The sequence below is a fragment of the Falco naumanni genome, chromosome 19 (assembly GCF_017639655.2).
Source record: "Falco naumanni isolate bFalNau1 chromosome 19, bFalNau1.pat, whole genome shotgun sequence".
NCBI lineage: Eukaryota > Metazoa > Chordata > Aves > Falconiformes > Falconidae > Falco > Falco naumanni.
In genome coordinates, this window is record NC_054072.1 from 27,505 (window position 1) to 50,093 (window position 22,589).

The 22,589-nt window shown below is 57.9% G+C and overlaps 3 protein-coding genes across 8 annotated transcripts in view; 2 read left to right on the forward strand and 1 right to left on the reverse strand.

Annotated features, from left to right (window-relative positions):
- The window catches only part of LOC121099228 (2-oxoglutarate dehydrogenase, mitochondrial), a 34,539-nt gene extending 25,510 nt beyond the window's left edge, over positions 1–9,029 (reverse strand). For 4 of the 5 annotated variants that reach the window (XM_040617901.1, XM_040617898.1, XM_040617902.1 and 1 more), the window contains exons 1-2: positions 5,988–6,008; positions 5,631–5,879 (exon numbers count right to left, since the gene is read on the reverse strand). In XM_040617901.1, coding sequence (XP_040473835.1) covers positions 5,631–5,852 — 222 coding nt within the window. In that variant the 5' untranslated portion in view covers positions 5,853–5,879; positions 5,988–6,008. Of the gene's footprint in view, positions 1–5,630; positions 5,880–5,987; positions 6,009–8,940 lie in introns of those variants that run through there. The other variant, XM_040617899.1, reaches the window with a different exon arrangement.
- A 3,259-nt stretch (positions 9,030–12,288) lies between these two features.
- On the forward strand, positions 12,289–13,869 carry LOC121099289 (interleukin-1 beta-like). Of its 2 annotated transcripts, XM_040618054.1 has the most exons (6): positions 12,289–12,540; positions 12,634–12,682; positions 12,764–12,953; positions 13,062–13,232; positions 13,342–13,487; positions 13,573–13,869. In XM_040618054.1, exons 1-6 carry the CDS (start codon positions 12,500–12,502, stop codon positions 13,783–13,785), a joined length of 810 nt encoding a protein of 269 aa, XP_040473988.1. In that variant the 5' UTR covers positions 12,289–12,499; the 3' UTR covers positions 13,786–13,869. The 2 variants fall into 2 exon arrangements, with proteins under 2 accessions (XP_040473988.1, XP_040473987.1); XM_040618053.1 differs by having other exon boundaries at positions 12,764–13,232.
- Positions 13,870–19,572: 5,703 nt separating this feature from the next.
- On the forward strand, positions 19,573–22,471 carry LOC121099415 (cytoskeleton-associated protein 2-like; the record flags this gene model as incomplete). Its single annotated transcript, XM_040618318.1, has 6 exons — positions 19,573–19,649; positions 20,078–20,279; positions 20,938–21,093; positions 21,621–21,684; positions 21,846–21,993; positions 22,086–22,471. Coding segments are annotated over 6 exons (891 nt in total), but the record flags the coding sequence as incomplete, so codon positions are not given.
- Between the last annotated feature and the right edge of the window lie 118 nt (positions 22,472–22,589).

A 22,589-nucleotide genomic window follows, 5' to 3' on the forward strand; every position in this document is an offset into this window, starting at 1 on the left:
CCAGCACATTTCAACCCAGTCAACAAGAGCCACGAGAGCAGCTCTAGTGGGGGTCTGGGGCAAAAAAAGCAGCTTTGCACCCTGGTAGCAGGGTGGAGGGGACTGAGAACCTGATCTTCGCCGAAGGAACACCCGCTCTCCCCTTTTGCTGGAGCTCCTCCAGCTGCAGCACCCATCACATGCCCCAGGAAGCTATTTACAGCCTGGACCTACCCAGACGCCCCATGACACGGCTCTGCAAGGTGAGTAAATTTAGAAAAGGGTCACGCTGGAGGAGCACAAATGAAACGCGGAACAATTTGGCACAATAATTGATAAACAACAGCTTCCCCAAAGGAAGAAAAAAAAAACAACCCACAAACCAAGAAGCAAAATCAGAAAACACCCAACCTCATTCTGATCGCTGTCTGCTAAAGGAAATTTCGACAGGAAAAGAGGGAGAGCTGCTTTTTGTACAATCTTTACTGCTGGCCACTGGTGAGAGCAGCCCAAGTCCCTCCCTCAGCCTCCGAGCTCAGGGCTGCCCCAGAAGCCTGCCAGCAAGAAGGACGAGCACCCCGGGGACAGGCTCGGTGCCCTTCAGATGGGGAGGGATCAGGCTAGCTGCTTTGCTCGGTGGTTCAGGGTTGTTTAACAAACTGGAAGATAAAGACAGGCAAGAGAAAGGGAGCACCTGCTAGCCCCAGGAGGGGCCGACAGCAGCGCTGGGGACAGAGCCAGGAGGCAGAGGTGTTGCCTTTGTGACCTCCTCCCTGCTGACATTTACCAACAGTAACCTCTTGGAGATGCAGTTTGCTTCTGTTTTGAAAGAAAAATTCATTTGAAGCTCTCCAAACAAGGTGCGGCGCCGGCTCGGTCAGCTCAGGCACTTTCGCTAAATGCTTTACTGCCCAACGGAATTACAGAAGTTCCCAGGCTACCTGGCTGCAGGCTTTGCCCCCAGTGAAGGCTGTGGCCCTGGTAAGCGCTACAAAAATGTCAGCTTTCAAGCTGCTGATGCAGTTCTGCGTTCAAGAGTATTCAAGGGCCATCCCAGGGGTTGCTGGTGACCCATGGCGGTGCCTCTGGAGCTCACGTATCCCGTGGGAGAGGCTGAACAGCCCCCTCAGCACCATCCTGCTGTATCACGAGAAGGAGATCTTTGCCTTAATCCAGCACGTTATTCCCTCTCTGCCCATGGCAGCCCTGCAAGAACTCCTCCAGCTCCAAGCTCAGATTTTTGAGCACCTCGTTGTTACCACTTCACCAAAGCCAGCACCTCCCCAGCGCCCAAGCCTACAGGCAGCTCCCAGGTCTCAGCACGCTGAATACCACCAGCCCCAGGTCCCTGCTGTGACCGTCCCGCGGCCACATCCCACCACAGCCACGGCACAAGGCATCAGCCCGGAGCAGCTTTCCCAGCGCTCTTCTGTGCCGCTGCTCCTGCGCCGGCGAAGCCAGGCGGGAGAGCCAGCTGCCCCAGCAAAGCCCGGATAGCTCAGAGGGATTCTGAGCTTGGCTCTGGCAGCGGAGCTCACCCCAGGCTTCTCTGCTGAGAACAGCCCCAGAGCAGCTCTCCAGGAGAAACCAGCACCTTTCACTTCATTTATCAGACTCTGTTCTCGGAGAAGGGCACAGGCTCCGATGTCCCAGCCTCCGCCACAAAGCCAGCTCGGAGGTCGGGCAGGCAGAGGAGGGCGACATCTTCCATCCGCTGCAAGCCACCTCAGGGTGGGCTGGGGGTGCAGCGGGCTGAGATGCGCAGGGGAGACACAGCCCCTGCCTAGAGCCCAGGCTGCACCCCTGCTCCTTCTCCTGCTGCTGACTCCAGGGCACGGAAAGCACCACCCAGACCCACTCTGCACGGTCAGCAAGCCAGGGAGCACCTCCTGCTTTAGCAGCGAGAAGAGGAGGAACATTCAGAGCTTAGAGCTGGAAGAGGAGGAGCTCAAACCAAATTTACAGCTGGCAGCCCTTGCCGAGCATAGGTGGTCCAGCAGCGATCGATCAGTTCGTGCTCTGCACATCGTCTTGTCCCTTATCAACACCAACAAGGACCTTCGGTTCTCTGAGGCGCTTGCTTTTGAAGATGGGTAACAAAACCCAAACGTTTCAGACTCTCAGGCAACACTCCTACCAGATCCAGGCTCGGACCCTGCCTGCCAGCACGGCTGCGGAGGACGCAGGGAAGGCACCTCCCGTGGCCGGGCACGGGGGTCTGGCCTCGCCGAAGACTGCAGGCTCCTGCACTCGTGGCGGGGTTACACAGCACGGTCCACACACGTTACGGTCATACAGCCACTTTCAATATAAAAATCAAAACAGCGGTGTACTAAGAAGTCCACGTTAAAGACCGTTCGACGTACATACCTAAGGGGAGAGCTGTCGCCCTTTACCAAGTTCATCCTACGCACTGGGGCTGCCCTGTAGGAAGGCTAAACTCGTCACGGAGGTCTGACTGCAGGTATCGCCTATCTGCAGCTCTCCAGCCATCTACCCTCAAGCAAGCAAGTTACTCGGGGTCCTGAGGAGACGGCGTGGGCTGTGCCAAGCATCGCTAGCAGCCAGCCCCACACCTGAGTTGGCAGCGTGGGGGCAGGAGGGCGGCATCCCCGCTGCCCCGGGAAGCAGTCCCAGGAACGAGCAGCACCGACCCTCTGGCAGCCCACTGGCACTGGCCCCCGCACCCTCACCTCCTCCTTCCCCAGCTCTGCCCACCAGACTCAGAAACTGGAGTTCAGCTGAAGGACTGCATGCAGAAAAAAAACCCAAACCTAAAATAGCGGGTTTTGGGGTTTGGGGGTTTTTTTGGTTTTTGGTTTTTTTTAAATCTTCCCTACTCTAAACAAGCACTGAGGTATATCCTGCAGTTTAAAACACCAGCATCTGCATGCAGGAAGGGAATTCATTTTGCTCAGCTGGGACACTCATGCTGGCTGGAGGTCTCAGGTTTTTGGTGACAACAGCAAAGACACTCCAGCTCTTCCCTGGCTGAAGGTCTCACCCCCGTCAGCAGAACGAGGGCGAGGAGCAGCCGGTCCCTCTCTGTGCACGGAGCAGGCAAGCGGCAGCCAGGCCCGTGTGACAGCCCAGCTCTTCGGTGAACTCCACCCTTGGATCTGACCCTACATCTAACGGGACGGAAGCCAACGCTTTATCAGTGACAGGGGTGACGCGCTCCACCGCTGCTTCAGCGTCACGCCAGAGGGGACGCAGGCCGGCGGGGACTGCTCACGGGCCGAGACCAGGCACCGCTGCGGCACCGATCCCACCACGGCGGCTCAGCGTCCCAGCGGGGACAGGGTGAGCCAGGAAAAAGTGCAGAGAGGAGAAAGGGGCGAAGCCAGGAGCTGGGAAGGGACCTTGGTAAAGGGGTCACTGGAACGAGGTGGGATCCACCCAGGAGCCATGAGTCACTCGTGAGGGCCAAGTACATCAGGGAGCAACAGCAAAGTCCGCGCCAGCTCAGCTATTAACCCCACCAGAAGCTGTGGGACCGGGAGCTGGATTTCACAGGATCACAGAATGGTTTGGGCTCGAAGGGACTTTCCAAGATCACCTAATCCGATCTCCCTGGCCCAACGCCCTTTCTGCCAAGCAGGGTGCCAGCTTCATTTTGTTCAAAAAGCAGTCCCTAAGACTTGGGGTTTTATATTGTCAGTGTCAGGTTCGCTTCCTGGCAATGATACGACCCCATTTCATTTTCATTGACATTTCATTCTCATGTGACACCGATTTTCCTGCTGTCACAAACCACTTCCAGCTGCAGCGGAGGCAAAACTCTTGTCAGCTCCTGCACTGCTCTCTGAGCGCGTAAAAATACTTCCAGGGACGCTGATTTCCAGGAGTGACTAATACACACTTCACCACAAACACGGGACTGGGGGCCTGGAAATGTGGTGGGAGGTCCACCCTTGTGGGTGCTCAGAACTTGGCTGCACAAGGCCCCCAGGTGACCTGGTCTAGCCATGAAGCCAGATGCCACCTCCAAGACAGCCATGCTGGGGTAGAGGCCCCAAGGCTCCTTCCAACCTAAATGCTCCTATTTCTTCAGCCGAGCATGCACAAGGACTCCCACGCAGCACTGCGTGCACTGCCTACCTATAGACAAGCTGACAAAGCTACAGGAGCCACATTAAAGAGGAGACAAGACCAGAAGAGATCCAGAGGTCCAGCCTCAGCACCCAGCCACGGTTCCCTGCCAGCTGCCCTGGTGAGTCCTGATGTTTACTCTCACATCCACTCAGAGCATCATTCAAGACTGAGCAGGGTCTGTAAGATCTAACAGCCAGCATCAAACCACAAAGACTCTTTGCCAGAGACACAACTGTGCCCGCCAGTGGGAGAAGCGTGGTGTAACCCTCCCTCATTTTTAAATTAGACTACGTCATTTAGATTCATGGCTTTTAACTCAATATCCTGCCTCTGAAGGACTGCGTTGCACCATGTGCACGTGCTTGGGTAGCTTTCATGTCACTGTTTGACAAAGGGCACAACCCAAACAAACATACTTCGTGTCTTCTGAGTCTGTATTGCTTGGCTCAGCTACCTGCTGTTTGCCTTGAAAGAAGCATCAAGACATCCTTGTTTGTGAACATTTCAGCTTTGATCCTACGGTAAAGCCTTTACAGCACCCTACAGGCTGCGTGTTTTGGGTGCACAGGGTTGGTGCCGTTGAAAACATACTCAACGCTGATGCAAGCACTGGGGCATGAGATTCCTTACTCACCCCTGACTGCTCATTTAACCACCGCGTCCTGGTTCGCAGGCTGCTCGTGTGCTGCTGCATAAAGAAAACGCCTGCTCTACATCAGGACACGTATGAAACTGTCTTAAAAATCCCCTGGGGAATGTTGAGACTTAGTCACTAGAACACTTTCCTTGTGAAACACTGGGAATGGGGAAAACAGAGATGGGTTTCAGAAACTCTCTTCCCAGCTGAGCCCTCACCTGCAGGACTCCACATTGAAGAGTTGCCCTTCACCGCGCTGGGGGAGCTTCACTAATTCAGATCAAGACAGACCCCTGCAAGTACTGCCCACAGCCAGGCTGGTTCCCCAGTTTTAAGTTCAGGAGCTGCTGGTGGGAATGCCTCTGGCCTCCAGACCCAGTCCCCTCCCTAGGCTGCAGATCACCCGTCTGGCTTTACACACACAAGCTCAAAGCACAAGCTTAGCTACGGCCCCGTCTACCCCGACATGTAACACCACCCACGCCTGAAGCATTTTTGCTAGTCAAGGTGTGAAAAATACCCTCCCTGCACCCCCCACCCCATCCTCTGCTCCAGAATAAACTCTCCTGATGAGCCATCAGAGCTGGTCAAAAAAAAAAAAAAAAAAAAAGCACTGGGAGCTCATTAAAGGTGGATTCCCAGCAGAAGGCACTCCTTGTATCTGCTTGTGATCCAGGATGCTGCCCACGTCCCACAAGCCCTCGGTGTTCCCTCTTGAACGGAGAAGCTCCTCTTGGCTCTTGCTCAAGGAATCGCTTAGGTTTCTTTCCACCAAAGCAGCAAAAGGATCATCCACAACCATCCAGCCCCTCCAGCTGAATTCAGTCCTCCTTGGGATGCGTGCACTTACCCGAACCCCCTGCTCAGACACACACACACACAGATGTGAGGGTGATCTCCTGGCGAGGTTGCTCCTTACCTTATGTACACTTTTGGGGTTTTCCAGCCAAGCATAATACATTTCCTCCACATAGTTTGAACTAGTCCCACTCAAAAATGGCTCGGCAGCCACCGGTGCGCTGTAGCACCTGATCTGCTGAAACGTCCTGGGTGCTGCCGGCCTGTGTTGGGAAATTGTCTTTACAGTCTGCGAGGCCGTCAACGGCCTCAGCTTTGCTGCACAAGTCCTTAAGTTAAGCATGTTTGTCCTGTCGCCTCACACAAGTTCCTGTTGGGACAGAAGGGAAAAGTGGCTTAGAAATTATTGCAAGAGAGCACAGAACAGAGACACACACACCCCTCCACCCGCCGTCAACCCTGAGCACGAAGAACTGACCTTAGGATTAATTTTTAATACAGATTAATCCATCTGCACCCGCCCCACCCCAGTGAAGTCCCCAACAGCCGAGAAACAGTTTCTGCTCAAGACAGTCCGCACAACCGCGTCTGCCTCCTCCATCGCTCCTGGCATGGCACCGTCATCTCCCCTGACCGTTAAAGCAGATTTGCTTGGTGGGGCATCCAACACCGGTCTCAAACAAGCCACTGCACGTCAAAACCACCTGCACCTTTTTATATCAGCACCTTTGTACAAAATAAGGCATGCTGGATGGTGAAACACAGCCCGGATTAAGTGTAAGGTATCAGGTTCCCCCAGCGCTTCCCTCTTGAGCTCCTGGCCAGCAACATCTACTTCTTTATCACTAATGAATCCATGAAGTATTCTTTGACTTCTTTTGATTTTTTGATTCTTCGTCTGAGAATCCTCTTTTTGTTTGCTTTAAACCAGAAAAATCCTCTCAGATTTCAGCAGGAGCTGGACACTTTAGCCCTTCAACTTCCCATTCGCAGGGACATCATATGAGTTTGAAGAAAAGCACTTTAAAGCACTATGCCCAGAAAGGCACTGGAAAAAAATTGTTACCAGCTGGATCTTAATGTCACGTTTTCTGTCACATCCAGCTCATCAAATCTAGCAGGGCGTGCTCCTCCAGGTCTGCGCAAGACGGAGGGCAACTCCTATCACGTCGACCCAGCACAGAAGCTTTTTCTCTCACCCAGGTGGAAGGTCTTGGCTTCGATTCTTGCTGCGTTACTCACCTCGTGACCACTCACTCTGCTTGGCCAAGGTTTTCTTCTCACCGGTTTGCATTATATGCATCAGTATAAAGCGGGGAACAAACTGTCTATGGGGAAGAAGCTGTCTACGCAAAGCAGAGGTACGGTGGTACAAAGCACTTGGGATGCGGGCTCCACGACAGACCACTTCATCGCTTCTCCTTACAAGTTCAGACCCAAGAAGGTCAATGCAGCTGAAAGACCCAGAAAGGGGCTCTCCCCCTGCCCAGAGAACCCAGAGAAGCAACCCGGAGCTGGCAAGGGACCTTCTCAGAGGTCCCCCCCTGCAACGTCCACTTTGTAGCTCTTGGTGAGGTGCAGCCCTGCGTGGACAGGGAGGCCTGAGGTTAACCACGCTCCTCCTTACGCACGTCCAACCAGCGGCCACAGCTCAAGAGAAAGCACCGAGGCAAGATCACCTCAAGGGAAGCGCTGGCGCTTGGAGCCAGCTCTTCTCGCAGCTGCCCTTTCCACCCAGCGACTTCTGCCAGAGGCAGGACCCGAGGCTGGACGTGACCCAGCTGGCCAGTTTCCATAATCCCAACCAGTTTAACAAGCAGCAGCCCAATGTCAAAGCAGCTACCGTGCGTTCACCAGATTAAAATGAAGTTGCATGGCAGACTAGAGAAAAACATACACCTTTGTGACGGGCGTTTCATCAGCCAGGCTGCCAGGTTTGCCTTGCTGAATCTAGTTCTGGCGACCTGACACAGCAGCAGCTACGCTTCCTGCTTCAAAACGCAAGGTTTTGGTCCAAAGAGCCTGAAGAAGACCCGGGATCACTCTAATTCAGCCAAGGTGTGACACAGATTCACCCAAGGGAAAAAAGGAAGCCCCCTCGCCCTTTCTGCCCTGCCTGCTCAATTCTGCCCGCAGCCAAAGCAGGCCCGTAACAGGCAAGAAAAGGCAGGCAGGCGCAGGACAGCAAGCGCGGCAGCACGAGATCTTGTCCCAGCTTACCCTCCTCAGAGTTAAGCAGCAAAACACAAACAGGTATTTTAGGGAGTCGACTGAACTGGGCGTCAGCACACGGGCACGTAGGTGGCCCCTCCAGCTTCGGTGTCTGGTTTCGTACCGCAGCTCGCAGCGTCCCGGTGACCTCTCTGGAGAACGGGGGGCTCCGGCCAGGGAATCACCCGGAGCAGCTGAACCAGAGGGGCCTCTGGCAGAAGGGGCTGGCTGGCTGCAGGCGCGGGAGCCCGTGCCGTGAGGCAGAGCAGGGGAAGCCCGGAGCAGGGGCGCTTCCCGGGTAATGCAAAGCACAGCCGGGAGCCGGGGCGTAGGAAAGCGAGCCCGGTTACCGGTGCAGGGGCCGCTGGCGACCGCACACACAGCTACAGCCGCAGCAGGGCTGAGGAGGGGAAGCCCGGGCGTGCAGGCCGGGCCCTCGTGGCCGCAGCCGGATCACAACCCAGATTTCATCGAGAGATCAAACAACAGGACCGTTCCAACCGGTTAACGGCTGGGAGCGGCACTGAGCAGATTAAGGTGCTAAATGCGGCCCCCGGCGGGCGGCACCCCCGGCACCTGCCCGACGTACCGAGGAGCTGCGCTCGGGTCTGCGTTAGCACAACAGACGCAGCGCCAGAGCAAGCAGCTGGGCCGGCGCGGGGCCGCGGCTGGCGGCCGAGCCGCTCCAGCACCGGGCGCCCCCGGGCCGGGGCCGCCGCTGCCCCTCTGGGGAGGCAGCACCGCCGACCCCCGCAGCGCCGGCACCCCGAGGCCGCCCCGAGAGGCCCCGCAGGTGGGGGCGCCCGCACCGGGCGGCACCGGACACCCCGAGCACAGGGCGGGGGGGAGGGGGAAAGCAACACGTAGAGGCGGGAAAGGGGCGCGTGACGCCCCGCCACCGCGCGCGGCCCGCGCTGCCGGGCCCGGGCCCGCCAATCAGCGCCCGCCGCCGCCGCCCGGGTTTGGCGCCCCTGCCGCCTATAGGAGCGGTGCGAGGCGCCGAGCCGCCGTCCCATTGGCCGCTCCGGGCTGCCCGTCTAGCGGCAGGCCCGCCTCTTCCCCCCGCCCCGAGGCGCCCGGGCGGCGGCGCCAAGGACACCGGGGAGCGGCCGCTGTCCCCCGCGCCCGCCGCCCCCGGCCCGGCCCGCTCCCCGCCAGGGCCGGCCCGGCCCGGCCCGGCCCGGCCCCGACACGCCACCCGGCCCGCCCGCGGCACCCACCGGCACGTCCGTGCGCCCCGCTCGTTGTCCCGGCTCTGACAGCGGGCCCCGGCCGCCGCCCCGCCCGTTCCTGCGTCACCGCTCGCCCCGCCCCGCCCCCGAGCGCGCCCGGTGCGCATGCGCCGCCGCGGGCCGGGCCAGGAGGAACCCCAGGGGCGGCGGGGGCGGGGCCGCTCTCGCACCGGGCCTCGGCGGTGGGGGCGGTGACCCCGGTACGGCTCAGGGACTGCCGCCACAGCCCGGGGACCCCCAGTATGGCCCGGGGACCCCGGTACGGCCTGGGGACACCCGCCATAGCCTGAGGGCTCCCAGTATGGGCCCAGGAACCCCCAGTATGGCCCGGGGACCCCCAGTTTGCCCGGGGACCCCGGTACGGCCTGGGGACACCCGCCATAGCCTGAGGACTCCCAGTATGGGCCCAGGAACCCCCAGTATGGCCCGGGGACCCCGGTACGGCCTGGGGACACCCACCATAGCCTGAGGACTCCCAGTATGGGCCCAGGAACCCCCAGTATGGCCCGGGGACCCCCAGTTTGCCCGGGGACCCCGGTACGGCCTGGGGACACTCGCCATAGCCTGAGGACTCCCAGTATGGGCCCAGGAACCCCCAGTATGGCCCGGGGACCCCGGTACGGCCTGGGGACACCCGCCATAGCCTGAGGGCTCCCAGTATGGGCCCAGGAACCCCCAGTATGGCCCGGGGACCCCCAGTTTGCCCGGGGACCCCGGTACGGCCTGGGGACACCCGCCATAGCCTGAGGACTCCCAGTATGGGCCCAGGAACCCCCAGTTTGCCCGGGGACCCCGGTACGGCCTGGGGACACTCGCCATAGCCTGAGGACTCCCAGTATGGGCCCAGGAACCCCCAGTATGGCCCGGGGACCCCGGTACGGCCTGGGGACACTCGCCATAGCCCGAGGGACTCCCAGTATGGGCCCAGGAACCCCCAGTATGGCCCGGGGACCCCGGTACGGCCTGGGGACACCCGCCATAGCCTGAGGGCTCCCAGTATGGGCCCAGGAACCCCCAGTATGGCCCAGGGACCCCCAGTTTGCCCGGGGACCCCGGTACGGCCTGGGGACACCCGCCATAGCCTGAGGACTCCCCGTATGGGCCCGAGAACCCCCAGTATGGCCCGGGGACCCCGGTACGGCCTGGGGACACTCGCCATAGCCTGAGGACTCCCAGTATGGGCCCAGGAACCCCCAGTTTGCCCGGGGACCCCGGTACGGCCTGGGGACACCTGCCATAGCCTGAGGACTCCCAGTATGGGCCCAGGAACCCCCAGTATGGCCCGGGGACCCCGGTACGGCCTGGGGACACCCGCCATAGCCTGAGGACTCCCAGTATGGGCCCAGGAACCCCCAGTATGGCCCGGGGACCCCGGTACGGCCTGGGGACACCCGCCATAGCCTGAGGACTCCCAGTATGGGCCCAGGAACCCCCAGTATGGCCCGGGGACCCCGGTACGGCCTGGGGACACCCGCCATAGCCTGAGGACTCCCAGTATGGGCCCAGGAACCCCCAGTATGGCCCGGGGACCCCCAGTTTGCCCGGGGACCCCGGTACGGCCTGGGGACACCCGCCATAGCCTGAGGACCCCCAGTATGGCCCGAGGACCCCCGCCAGAGCCTGCAGAGCCCCGCCGTGCTGGGAAGGACCCCGTGGCATGGAGGACTTCAGGCCTTCCAGGGCATCCCCGCGTGGCGGACCTTGCCCCGCGGGGCACCGGGGAGCCGGCCAGGCGCAGGCAGGGCTGGGCGGGTGGGGGGTGCCCCGGGGGTTCAGGGGCTCCTGGCAATTTCCTGCCAGCTGAGTCATAGCCACGCCAGCCCCGCGCCGAGGAGCCACGCAGCGCCGGGCAGCACTTTCGGGAAGTGAAACGGGCACCAGGAAAACACCTCAACAGCCCACGGCCACACAAGCCCAGCCATGCACAGCCCTGGCCCGGCCGGCATGGCGCAACCGCCAGCACCCCGGCAGAATGCGAGGTGTCCTGCGGAGTGGGGTGTACGGCAGCACGGTGACAAGGAATGGCCTCAAGGGCATGGCGTCCCCAAAAGCCACGTCCCCAGAGTGGCATGGGTCGGCACAAGGGACCAAGGGGACAGCAGGGTCCCGTGCCATCTGATACTGGGGTGGTAGGGACAGGAGGTGTGGCAGAGCCCTGCCACTGCAGGATGAAGCTGTGGGGAAATTGTGGAACGGCAGCGCTTGCACCACTGGCCCTTCTGGGGCAGCCGCGGTCCCCAGCTATGACGAGGGTGGACGTCATCGTGGCCCCCGTGGGATGGGGCTGGTACAGTCCCTGCTGGGTCAGCCTGGCCGCCAAGGGCCAGCACAAAGCACCAGCCCCACACCTTGACCCCAGACATCCCCCCTGCTCTGCCCCACATACCAACCCTGAAGCATCACCCCTGCTGAGCCTCACACCATCCCCAGAGCATCGCCCCTGCTCTGCCCCACACCATCCCCAGAGCATCGCCCCTGCTCTGCCCCACATGCCAACCCTGGAGCACCCCCCCCTGCTCTGCCCCACATGCCAACCCTGGAGCACCCCCCCCTGCTCTGCTCCACGCCATCCCCAGAGCATCGCCCCTGCTCTGCCCCACATGCCAACCCCAGAGCACCCCCCCCTGCTGCGGGCATTCTGGGCGAGCGGGAGTCAGATTCAAATACTCATGGAGTTCAAGATCTGATCCGTTTATTGTACAAACCAGGTACACTTTTATAAGGCACTCTATAAGCGTGTGATAATATGTTTGGCTATTCTACAAGCGTATAATAATATGATTGGTTAACAATTGTTTATTGGCAAGATCTCTGTTTCTACTTCTTCAGGCACGTAGGCTCTTTTCTGTTGTTTCCCAGCTCCTCTTATCGCGTCCTGCTGGCCTTGGTTTTGTGCAAGCACCTGCAACCTGTTCCTCCTTCTTCATTCCACTGCTCTGATCGTGCCCTCGTCTTATTTCTTCAGTATTTTTCCACTTGCTTCAAAGTTCAGTATAATCATTCAACACAGCAAAAGCCCCAACACCCCCCTGCTCTGCTCCACGCCATCCCCAGAGCATCGCCCCTGCTCTGCCCACATGCCACCCTGCACACCCCCTGCTCTGCCCCACATGCCAACCCTGGAGCACCCCCCCCTGCTCTGCCCCACATGCCAACCCTGGAGCCCCCCCCCCCTGCTCTGCTCCACGCCATCCCCAGAGCATCGCCCCTGCTCTGCCCCACATGCCAACCCCAGAGCACCCCCCCTGCTCTGCCCCACACCCAGCCCCTCACTCAGCCCCACAGCACTGCGTGGGGGAAGCCAGCCCCCCAGCCCTCCCAGTCTCACCAGAGGAACTGGGCAATCCCAGGCATTGCGAAAGGTGGAAATCCCGCCCTGACGGCATTTCCTTCCAGAGGCTCTTGAAATCGCACCACACCAAGGCTGGGCTCAGAGAGCACCCAAGCGACACTGCAGGCAGGACAGGCGGAGGCAGGCAGCCAAGTGCCGCGGCACTCAACAGGTACCAGCAGGTCTCTGCCCAGGGTTTTGCAGTCAGCACTGGAGATGGCGTTCGTGCCTGATTTGGACACGCTGGAGAGCAGCAGGTAAGTGTGGCCATGCCAAAGGGGACAGTGGGGACACAATGCCATCCTGGTGCCATGATGGCCCTGGCTTCACCATCTCCCTTTGCCTTTCAGCCTGAACGAGGAGACATTTTATGGCCCAAACGGCCTCTGCCCACAGAAGGTAACACTGGAGTGGTGGGAACGGTGAGACCCCTGCGATGGGGAAGCTGGGCTCTCACCCCACATCCCCTGTCCTCCCCAGAAATCCCGCCTGGACTTGGAGGCAACATCACCCGGAGTGGACATCCAGGTGATGGTGACCAAGGCACAACCTGCTAAGACCTTTCGCCAGGCTGCCGTCCTTGTGGTGGCCGTGACCAAGCTCCTGAAGCAGCCAATGCACAAGGACTTTGCCGACAGTGACCTTGGGGCCTTCCTGGATGATATTTTTGGTATGGGGGAATGGTGTCAGGGGTATCACCCCAGCCGAGGGATGCTCTTGAGGGATGCTCCTGGACTGGAGAGCACTGGCATCTTCCTGACCATCCCCCTCTCCACAGAGCCCGTCTCCTTCCAGCAGATCAAGAGCAGCCATGCTGGGGCACCTGTCTACCGCTACACCCGCTCCCAGTCCTTCGACATTTTTGACATCGACCAGAAGTGCTTCGTGCTGGAGTCACCCACCCAGCTGGTGGCCCTGCACCTGCAGGGGCCCTCCGCCGGGCGGAAAGGTGAGAGGATATGGTCCTGACCCAACGTCCCCATCCCCAACCCTGGGGCCACCCAGGAGCCACCCTACAGCCCAAGGACTACCCATTAACCCATCCCTTCTCTCTGCAGTGAAGCTCAACATCGCTCTGTACCGTCCCCGGTTATCACAGGGTGGCCCAGGGACCTGGCAGATGCCGGTGGCATTGGGCATCAAGGGCTACCAACTCTACCTCTCATGCGTGATGAGTGGTGCTGAGCCCATGCTGCAGCTGGAGGTGAGTGGGGGCCCCACTTGCTCCATCCCCTTGGGGTTGAGGGCTCCATCGCACCCTGAACCCTGTTTCACCCCCCGGGTTGTAGGAAGCCGACATCAAAAGGGACATCGAGAGCGTGGAGCTGACCCGCTTCATCTTCTACCGTGTGGACAGCCTGCCAGAGAAGACAACGCGCTTCGAGTCAGCCGCCTTCCCTGGCTGGTTCATCTGCACATCCCTGCAGCCCCACCAGCCAGTTGGCATCACCAACCAGCCCGACCAGGTCAACATTGCCACCTACAAGCTGATCAGGCACTGAGGAGCCCCACACCCAACCCAACCGGCAGTCACCGGTTTTCAAGCTGTATGTACCGAGTACAACCCCTCCCACCAGGACCCTTGTCCTGCCCACCTATTTCAAGTGAAATAGCAGCTCTAGGCCCCGTGGGCCCGAGCCACCCTAATTTATACGTATTTATTGTGTCCGCCCCTTGCTTTTCATTTGTATGTATTGTGTTGGAAACGCTGGGGTCTTGTTATTGGGAATGGGGCTATTAGTGATAATAAAAGATTTCCCAGGGAGGCATTGCTCAGCTCCTTCCTTTTGCAGGGGTTAAATGATGCAGGGGTGGTTTATGGATGGGAAAATCCCAGTTTCATCTGGTCTGGGGGACTCTCCAGGTCTCAGTGCAAAGCCCAGGGGCTGGGGTTGACCCCACAGCTCAGGGACCACCCTGGCTTGGTCGGCTGCGGTGAATGAGGAGACGGGAGGTAGCTTGATGCAAGCAAGATGTCGATTTATTGGTGATTCTTTTACATTTATATACGTTTCTGCCTTCTGCATGTTACACACTGATTGGTTAAATCTTAAGCGTGACCTACGCCGACTGGTTATCTTCTAAGACACCTCATTTAAACGATAGCTACTGATTAGTCTATCTTATTTTAGCAACAATCTCTATTCTAAGATTGGGGGGGGGGGGGGCTACTCGACTTTGGTGAATAACAAAGTTCCTCATCAGCACTATCCGTTCCCTCTTTGTCCTGCTGTATGTCCCTCTTTGTCCGTGGGGGTTGTCATTTCAACCGCTATGGCTCAAGAGTCTGCTGTTAACTTGTTCCTTTGTTGCCAGGGCTTATGCCCTACAAGTTCTAACACGTCTCCGTTCCTCAGGCTAACGGTGCTGGACTCTTGTCCTTGAGGCCTTGCCCTTCAGCCGGCCCCATGTAGGACCCTCTGCCACCCTGTCCCCATGCTCACCCCGCAGCTGGGTGGGTGGCTGGTGTGGGCATCCTACAGGTGGGGGTCACCTGCAGCTCCCAGTAGCTACCCAGGGCTGCCACCTCTGCCCCAGCCACTGCCACCACTCCAGCTCAGCACTGAGGCATGGCAGGGTGGGCTGTAGCATGGCATGACATTGTGAGGTGTGGCGTGGCATTCCGTCACATGATGTGGCATGGTCTGGCATAGTGTGACATGGCATTGCATAGCATGACAAGGTCTGGCGTGCTGTTGTGTGGCATGGCATGGCATGGCATGGCACAGCATGGTGCGCCATGGTGTGGCATGACTTGGCCTGGCATGTGATGCTGTGCCGTGGTGCGGCATGGTGCGGCATGGCATGGCCTGTCACAGTATGGTGTGGCATAGCATTGTGCGGCATGGCATGGCACGGCATGGCAGAGCCTGCTGTGCCACACTGTGCCCTGGCACGGCGAGGCCTGGCATGGTCTGGCAAGACATGGTGCCCCGCCCCCCCCGCCCCGCCCCGCCCCGCCGCGCCGCGCCCCGCCCCAGGGTAACTGCCGGGAACCGGGACTAACTGACGCGCCCGCAGTTGCCGTGTCCCCGCCCCTCCGCGGCTTCGCCCTCGCCATTGGTGGGTTTGAAGGAGGAGGTAGCCAATGGGCGCGGCGCGGCTGTCAGAGGCGGCGGGCGGGAGGCGGCTGCGCTGAGGCGGGGGCCCGGCGTGGAGCGGACAGGGGCGGCCGCGGGCGGCCGCGCAGGGTGAGCGGCGGGGGCCCAGGGGGTGCCGGCGCTCAGGGGCTGATGTGGGGCGGGGGAGCAGGCCGGGCTGGGGACGCCCCGCGGGGTGCGGGCCCGCGGTGGCAGGGGTGGTCGCTAGTGCCTGTGGAATGGGGGGGCAGGGGGCGATCTGGGGGCTGCTGGGCTGAGCGTGACCCGAGACAGGCCTGGGGGGCTCAGTGGGGCCGGTGGGCCCGCCGGGAGCAGGGGGGCAGGGGCAGAGTGGGGGGCTGCTGGGACTTACGGGGGAGGCTCGGGTGCGCGGGGTGGCCCGTGGACGGGCGCACCGGTGTGGTTGGGGGGGGCGGGCAGCGGGGGGGGGTCGGGGCGCACCTTGGGGTGCTGGGGACACCGGGGGTGCGGTGTCAAGGGAAGGGGGTGGCATAGGGGGCAGGCGGGGGGGCAGAGGTGCCCTCAGCGCCCTGGGCACGTGGGCTGTCAGGGGAGGGGGCGCTGCCCTGGGGCTGGGGTGATGCTGCCTCCAGCCAGGCCAGGCTGTCCCGCCGCGAGATGCCCGGTACCGCAGCCAGACTGGGGGTGTCACAGGTACCCCCTGCCCCACGGCTGCGGCGCTCCTCGCTTCTCCCACCCGCCTGTGTTAGCGGTGGGCTTGGCTGCTGTGGGGCACGGGCAGCATCTCCCCTCTCCTTCTGCGCACTAAGCCCCACACAGCTGGGGTGTGAGCAGCGTCACGATGCCCTGAGGATCGGGGAACTCGGGTCTCTCTATGCCAGTGAGCCCCTGGGCGATGTCATGTGCATGGAAACACTCTGGGAATTTGTGGGAACAGCATTGTCAGGCTTAGGCGGGGAGCTCAGGAGACCTGCGCCGTTGTGCTGTGAATGTAAAAGAAATCCATTCTTACTGGTGCTCCAAATACCGGGGTTGTGGTGCGTGCACTGCGTTTTCCTACCATCTCTTTGCAGAGGAGCAGAGAAGACTGCTCCAGGAGCGCCCAGCAGCCAAAGCAAAGCTGAAATGCCCAAGTGCAAAGTTAAGTCAGGTGGATGTCGGTCCCTTCCGACCCAAATCAGTGATTCTCTGAGGTACAGCTGACTCTTCTCAGCTTGCCAGTGTCTGCCTTCCCTCCCCAGCAATTCACTAGCGTACAGAGAATTGCCTCCTGCTAGTGCCAAGCACCAGTGCTGAGGCAGCAACTGGGGGCGACTCTGCCCCCACAGCACCCTTCAGAGTTGCTGGCAGCAGGAGCAAAGGGATGGCTTGAGTGCTGATGCTTCCAGCTGGTTGATCTCGTTCTCTTCTGGGTATTTTCTGAGTCTCCGTGAAGCTTTCTCAGCTCAGCTCTTGGCTCTGGCGGAACGTGCCTGTTTGCCAGCTTTGTAACTGGGCCTTGAAGAATGGGTGGTTGGAGTCTCACCCCTGCTTTTTACTGGCAGCTTTCAGTGGCCTTCTGGGATAGGTTAGTGTTAGGAAGGGGCATTTTCAATGCATTTAAAAGGAAATAGATACAACCACCTGTTAAATGAGTTACCTGGCTCTGGGACCCCTTCTCTGCCTTGCCCGGTTCTGCTGGACCCGGGTTGTGTGCAAATACACTGCTGTGAGTGCAGCCTCCGCTTGCAAGCTGTCAGTAGCAAGGCACATTTTTTTTTTTTTTCCAAAGCTTTTAATTGAAACAGCTGATGCACTTGGCAAACCTGAACACTTCAAAGACTCCCTGTTACAGTGAGTATCATGATGTTGTAGTGCAAAGGAAGCCATAAAACTTCTCCATGGGGAGAGAGAAGATAAACGTAAGCAGGATCAGAGACCAGAAAAAGCAAATCAGTCCCTGTGGTCAGGCTCTGGAAAATGCCACTAGTATAACAGAAACGAGGTGAGAAGATTCACAATCTTTCTTTTTGGCATACTTATGTAGAATAGAGGACAATACCCAAAATCTCTGAGCTTTTTCATTGCAGGAAGATATCTGCACAGGCATCAACCTTCCCTAACTGCTGAGCTGTTCCCTAGCTCCAGAGCCAGAGGGGTGGGGGAACCCTGCAGCTGGCTGCTGTCAGAGGGCTGTAATTCAGGGAGGAGGACAGGGTGGGGGAAGCTGACAGCCAGGGTTGCTGCCCCACTTCCCAGCTTCACTACCAGTGCCTGGGGCAGCTGGGAGGCTGGTGAATCAGCTGCTGCAGTGCTGCGGCTCACCGTGGCAGAGTAAAACCTGGCCAGTGCACTCCAAGACACTGCTGTGACCTGCAACACTGCAGCAGCTGACTCGGATGCACCTCAGCTGTCTGCAGCACCTGGGGGGGGGGGCAACTCGGGACACTAGCCAGCGGCAGCATCAGCATCGGCAGGAGGCTCCAAACTATTGCCTGCCAGGGCCCCCTGCCTGCAGGAACTGCTCTGGTTACTTTTGTTGTCAGTGGAAGCTGTAAGTTTTGTGGCAGCCTTGGATGGCAGCGTTTTGAGTTGCTCTTCTGTTGCCCCACAAAAGAAAAAAAATTAATGTGGTACTTCCTTGACAGCTTTTTGATTTACAAAAGCTTCTTGTAAGCTGTGACTGAGACAGCCAGCACTGTTTTAGATATTTAACCTTTTCTGCAACTGCTGTTAAATAACCTGATGTTTTGTCTGACTTCCTACAGACCCTTTTTAAAGCAGCAGATGAATCCCCTGAATCCACCCTTAAAACCAGTTCATAAACTACAGCATGTAAGTAGAAATCTTTTGAGTCTGATTTTGTATTTCATGCTTGAAGTGCGAGTCTGGGTGGAACAGGGTACCCAAATCACAGCAGTGAGTTCCTGGCCCCAAATGGGGTCAGATTGATAAACGGCTAGCAGCAAGTCAACTGCTTATTTTTCAGAGGATCTTTGTGTGGGAAACTCCTCCTCTACCCATGTGCTGGTGGGTGTTGTGTTATTGTTCTGTTGACAACTGCTTTGTCACCACAGGCCTTTGTGTGGATGTCCCCTGGGCTAGGGGGGCTGCGGCAGGAGTGAGCTGTCAGGGTCTGATCTGTCTTGAGTTTTCCTTGGGGCTGAGGTTCGCTTTGTCTCTCCAGGTTGACAGGAACAAGGAGGAGGCTTGAAGAAATGTGGTGAAGGGCGCTCAGAGAGATGGCAAGCTTGGTGCCAAATCCACGCAGCATGCTGGCCACGCTGCTCAGCAGAAGTCTTCTAATACATGCCAGAGAGCCATGGTGGTGCATCCAGAGCAACCAAGGAAGAGTGTGAAGCTTCCCACAGGGCTCATGCCAAGCATGAGCCATCCTACAGAGGCCAAAGGGAGGCTCCCAGCTTCAAACTCTGGTTACCTAAATCCCGGAAGGAACGAGAAGCCTGCACAGGAGACTGTCACTGCTGCAGCACCTCAGACTGAAAGTATCGATCCCCTTCCTGGGTCATTTTGCTCCCTAAATGAGGGCCTGCAGGACAAGCTGGTCTGCAACAAAGAAAACATCCGAGCACAAGCCTCTAACCACCCTGTACTGAACAGAGTTTCTCAGTCTCATGGAAACAGTCTTGGTAACAGGAAAGTCTTGACTCACAGGCAAAGCTCAGCTACGATGTCAAGAGCCATCACTGGTCCAAGGGACAGAATTAATAGCCGCCAGGCTAAGGGAGAGCCGATTCAGGATAAAATCAGGAATACTTTGCCAGGCTCAGAGACTGTATCTCAAAAACTAAGTATCAAAACTCAGCCATTACAGTCCTGTCAGTTACTTACTCCTTCTACTAATTCGCTACATAAAAACCCAGGAGTAAACCAGGAAAAGACCAATATGGCAAAGCAACCCATGGGAAATCCGCTCGGCACACTTCCAGTTGGAAGCCTTAAGCGCCACAGTAGATCCCCCCAGGTGAACAGATCTTCCACAAAGCCTCCAGCCTCCAGCAGGCCCCTGGGGACCACAGACCTGAAATCCAGCCTGAAAACAGCTGGCCCTGTGCAATGGCAAAGACCTGTGGCTAGAGGGGAGGCAAACGGGAAGGACATGAAGATGGTGCCTCCAGGAAGCACTGCAGCATCCCAAGTAACAGTGCCCCCAAACCAGCCTCGCGGTGCACACTGCTCCAAAATTCAAGCAATTGAGAGCAATTTTAGTAGGAGAGAGAGGCTTAAACCAGAGCTGCCAAAGGCAAGCCGAACACAAAGGGTACAGGCTACGTGTGTTCCCAAGACCCCATCAGCTGCAGATCGTAGGTAAGTAGCAGCTCTGGCTGACTTGTCTTCACCTCCAGGGGACAGCAGAGTTTAAAATGTTTAACTGGGTGAACCAGGGTCCAAAGTCCCCTTATTGGTGAACACTTGTTTGGGTGTTCCGCCTCAGAAAAGGGGAGGGTGAGGATGGGATTTGGTGGTACCCTGGGTTCCTCTTCTGCCACTTAAGCAAGCCAGAGGAGAATGTGCAGGTGCTCACCTCTTTTCCTTTCAAGGGAATATAAAGAATATTTATAAATATCCCCTTAAATTTACGAGGATTTTCCTTTCCCAATCTAGAGCTTGGATGTGTTTTTAAGATAGAGCAGCTGAAGTTGGCTAGAGGGAGAGTCCAAGGGAAACAGTAGTCCGGCAAGTGCTGGCAGTCTGCTGGGGTGGTAACAGTGGTCCCTTGGTCCTTTGACAGGGAACAGCTGGAGGAGTGGTTGGCATCCAAAGGCAAGGCATACAAGCGGCCACCTATGAAGCTGCTTCAGAAGAAGCCACTGGAGCTGACCTGGAGAAATGTCAAGGAGAAAGAGAAGCAAGAGAAAGAAGAGCAGCTAAAGCAGCTCTGCCTGGAGAAGATCAACAACACTCTAACTGAGTGCCTGAAACTCGTTGAGGAGGTAGGAATGGGAAAGGAGCTGCTTGAAATGGGCTTCTCCTGGAGCATCCAAGGAGATGAGGGCCACATCCCCCCAACAGCACAGAGGAGTTTGAAGCAAGCATTCTTGCTTACTTGGCTGCAGTTGCCAGAGGGTAACATCATGTGCAGGAAAAGTAAAAGTCCTCATGGAGTTATGGATAGGCCAAAGTCATGCAGCAAGGTGCACTAATGGGGAAAAGGGAGCGATACGTGGTCACAGCGCTCACGTGTGTTACTGCTGGTGTCCTGGCAGCTGCAGCAGGGATTTCTGTGGCAGCAACATGCGCCAATTGAGCCTGCTTGAGGTATGTCCCTGGTGGACCTCACAACTGCTGTGAAGTGTCACTTCTGGGAATGGTGGCTACTGGCCCTGCTGCAGGGTTCAGTGGCCCTGGTAGTGCCAGCAGTGAGGAGTCTATCCATCGTCATTCCTCTGAAATACTAGACTCATTTTATCAAGGGGAAAATAGAGGCAGGAAAGCTATTATCTGTCCACAGTAGCATAGAAGGCTTGCAAAAACACTTCAGACCCTTCCTAGAGAGTGGTGGGACAGTGGTTATACGCTGACAGCTTCCCTGGTGTACGCCTCTGGCCCTTGCAATTGATGCCTTTCTCCGGGATCTTGTCCTTCTTGTAGGGTGTCCAGGCAGAAGAGATCTCTGCAGTGCTGTCCCACGTTCCCCAGGCAGAGAAATTTGCCAAGTTCTGGATCTGCAAAGCAAAACTGCTCGCCCGGAGTGGCCCTTTTGATGTGGCAGGGTTATACAAAGCAGCAGTCTGCGCTGGTGCTGTGGTGAGTGAGGCATGCTTCTCTTCAGTAGCTCCCTGTGTTCCCCTGCCTCTGCGCCAGCTAGTTTCCTTGAGATCCAGGGGCTGGACTTTGTCATGACTTTAGCAGCAGTAGTCGCTGGTGAAAAAGCTGTTTAGAGCTGCTGGTCCTGTTTTGTCCCATAGAAACACCTTCGACTTTAAATCAGCTGAACAGGCACTGCCATGTGGGCACAAACAGGGCCAGGGGAAGATGTGCACCGTGCGCCGTGTCAGCTGTATCTGGAAGCAGTGTGACAGCAGCTGTGCGCTGGTCTGGGCAGCATAACTGCAGCATCTGTTGGGATTTAACCATGCAGGGTGGACTCCTGCCCAGCCGTGCCTGTGTGCTGACAGATCTCACTTGGAGAAGGAAAATCCTGCAGCCTTTTACTGCTGTCTCCAGCATAGGGTGTCATGATGCAGCAAAATCCTTTTGTCCTATTCATTTGTAACTCTGGTCTCTGCTCCCAAGTCAGCTGTGCCTTGACCCGCATTCTGCTTTTCCTGCAGCCACTCCAGGAGCTCAGAGAAGTTGTCCTTGATATTTTAAAGGCTGCAGATCAAACATCAGAAGGTAACAACATGTGCGTGGGGGGGCTGGCTGGCAGGCTGGAGTGTGGGCAGGCTCAGGTTCCCTGCTGCTGTAGCAGGGAAGCAGCATGGTTTGCAGTCTGTCCCAGCACCCCTTGTCCCTATTGACTTTGATGGAGACAGAGTCTTTTCCTCTCCTGTCAGGGGAAAAGGCTGAGCAGCCCATTCCTAGAGAGCCTGTGACGCCTTGCCCAAGGGAGATGCAGCAGGTGGTAGCAACACCCTGCCTGACAGGGGCGTCCTCGACTAAGCTGCCCATCTCCATCAAGTTACAAGTTACATCTGCATCCAGGTAAGGTTGGGCCACCTGCTCCTGGCAGCGAGTGCCCTCTGTGCCAGCACTCCTCTGCAGGGTTTACCTAAAGGCTCTTGTCCTCTCTGCAGAGGAAAGGAGTTGCCGGAAGCCCGGGAGCTGAAATTCCTGACACCAGTGCGGCGCTCACTGCGGATAGACCGTGCTGGGAGCCACTACCCAGCGATGCTGAAAGACCATGACCCTGTGGTGTCATCCCTCAGTGAAATCATGGATGCTGAGGGGGAGACTCAGTTCTTCTTCAGGAAAAACAAGGCTTTGCCAGAAGTGGTGGAGCTGGAGGGTTTGAGTTCGTATTCCCCAGAGTGCTGCTGAGGGATTCCCAGCAGGGTGGGGGCTGCCTGCTCCCATGTGCTGCCTTACACACAGCACTGACTTCTCTTGTTGCCTCACAGATGTGAGTATGTTGGGGTGGTGCACACTAAGCCTGTTTCAAATATGTAAGCACTAGTTTAAATAAATAAACAGTTGTGGAAGAGGTGCAGCGTGGCCTAGTAAGTAGTGTGCAAGGTTGGAGACATGGGCTATGTCGCCTGGGGCTGCCCTTGGCTCCCTCTGCTGTGATGCACACACCT

Coding starts and splice junctions, on each gene's coding strand:
- LOC121099289 (XM_040618053.1), top strand. CDS start 12,500: ATGGCGTTCGTGCCTGATTTGGACACGCTGGAGAGCAGCAG. Junction 12,683..12,763: donor ACGGCCTCTGCCCACAGAAG/GTAACACTGGAG, acceptor TGTCCTCCCCAG/AAATCCCGCCTGGACTTGGA. Junction 13,233..13,341: donor GCCCTCCGCCGGGCGGAAAG/GTGAGAGGATAT, acceptor TTCTCTCTGCAG/TGAAGCTCAACATCGCTCTG.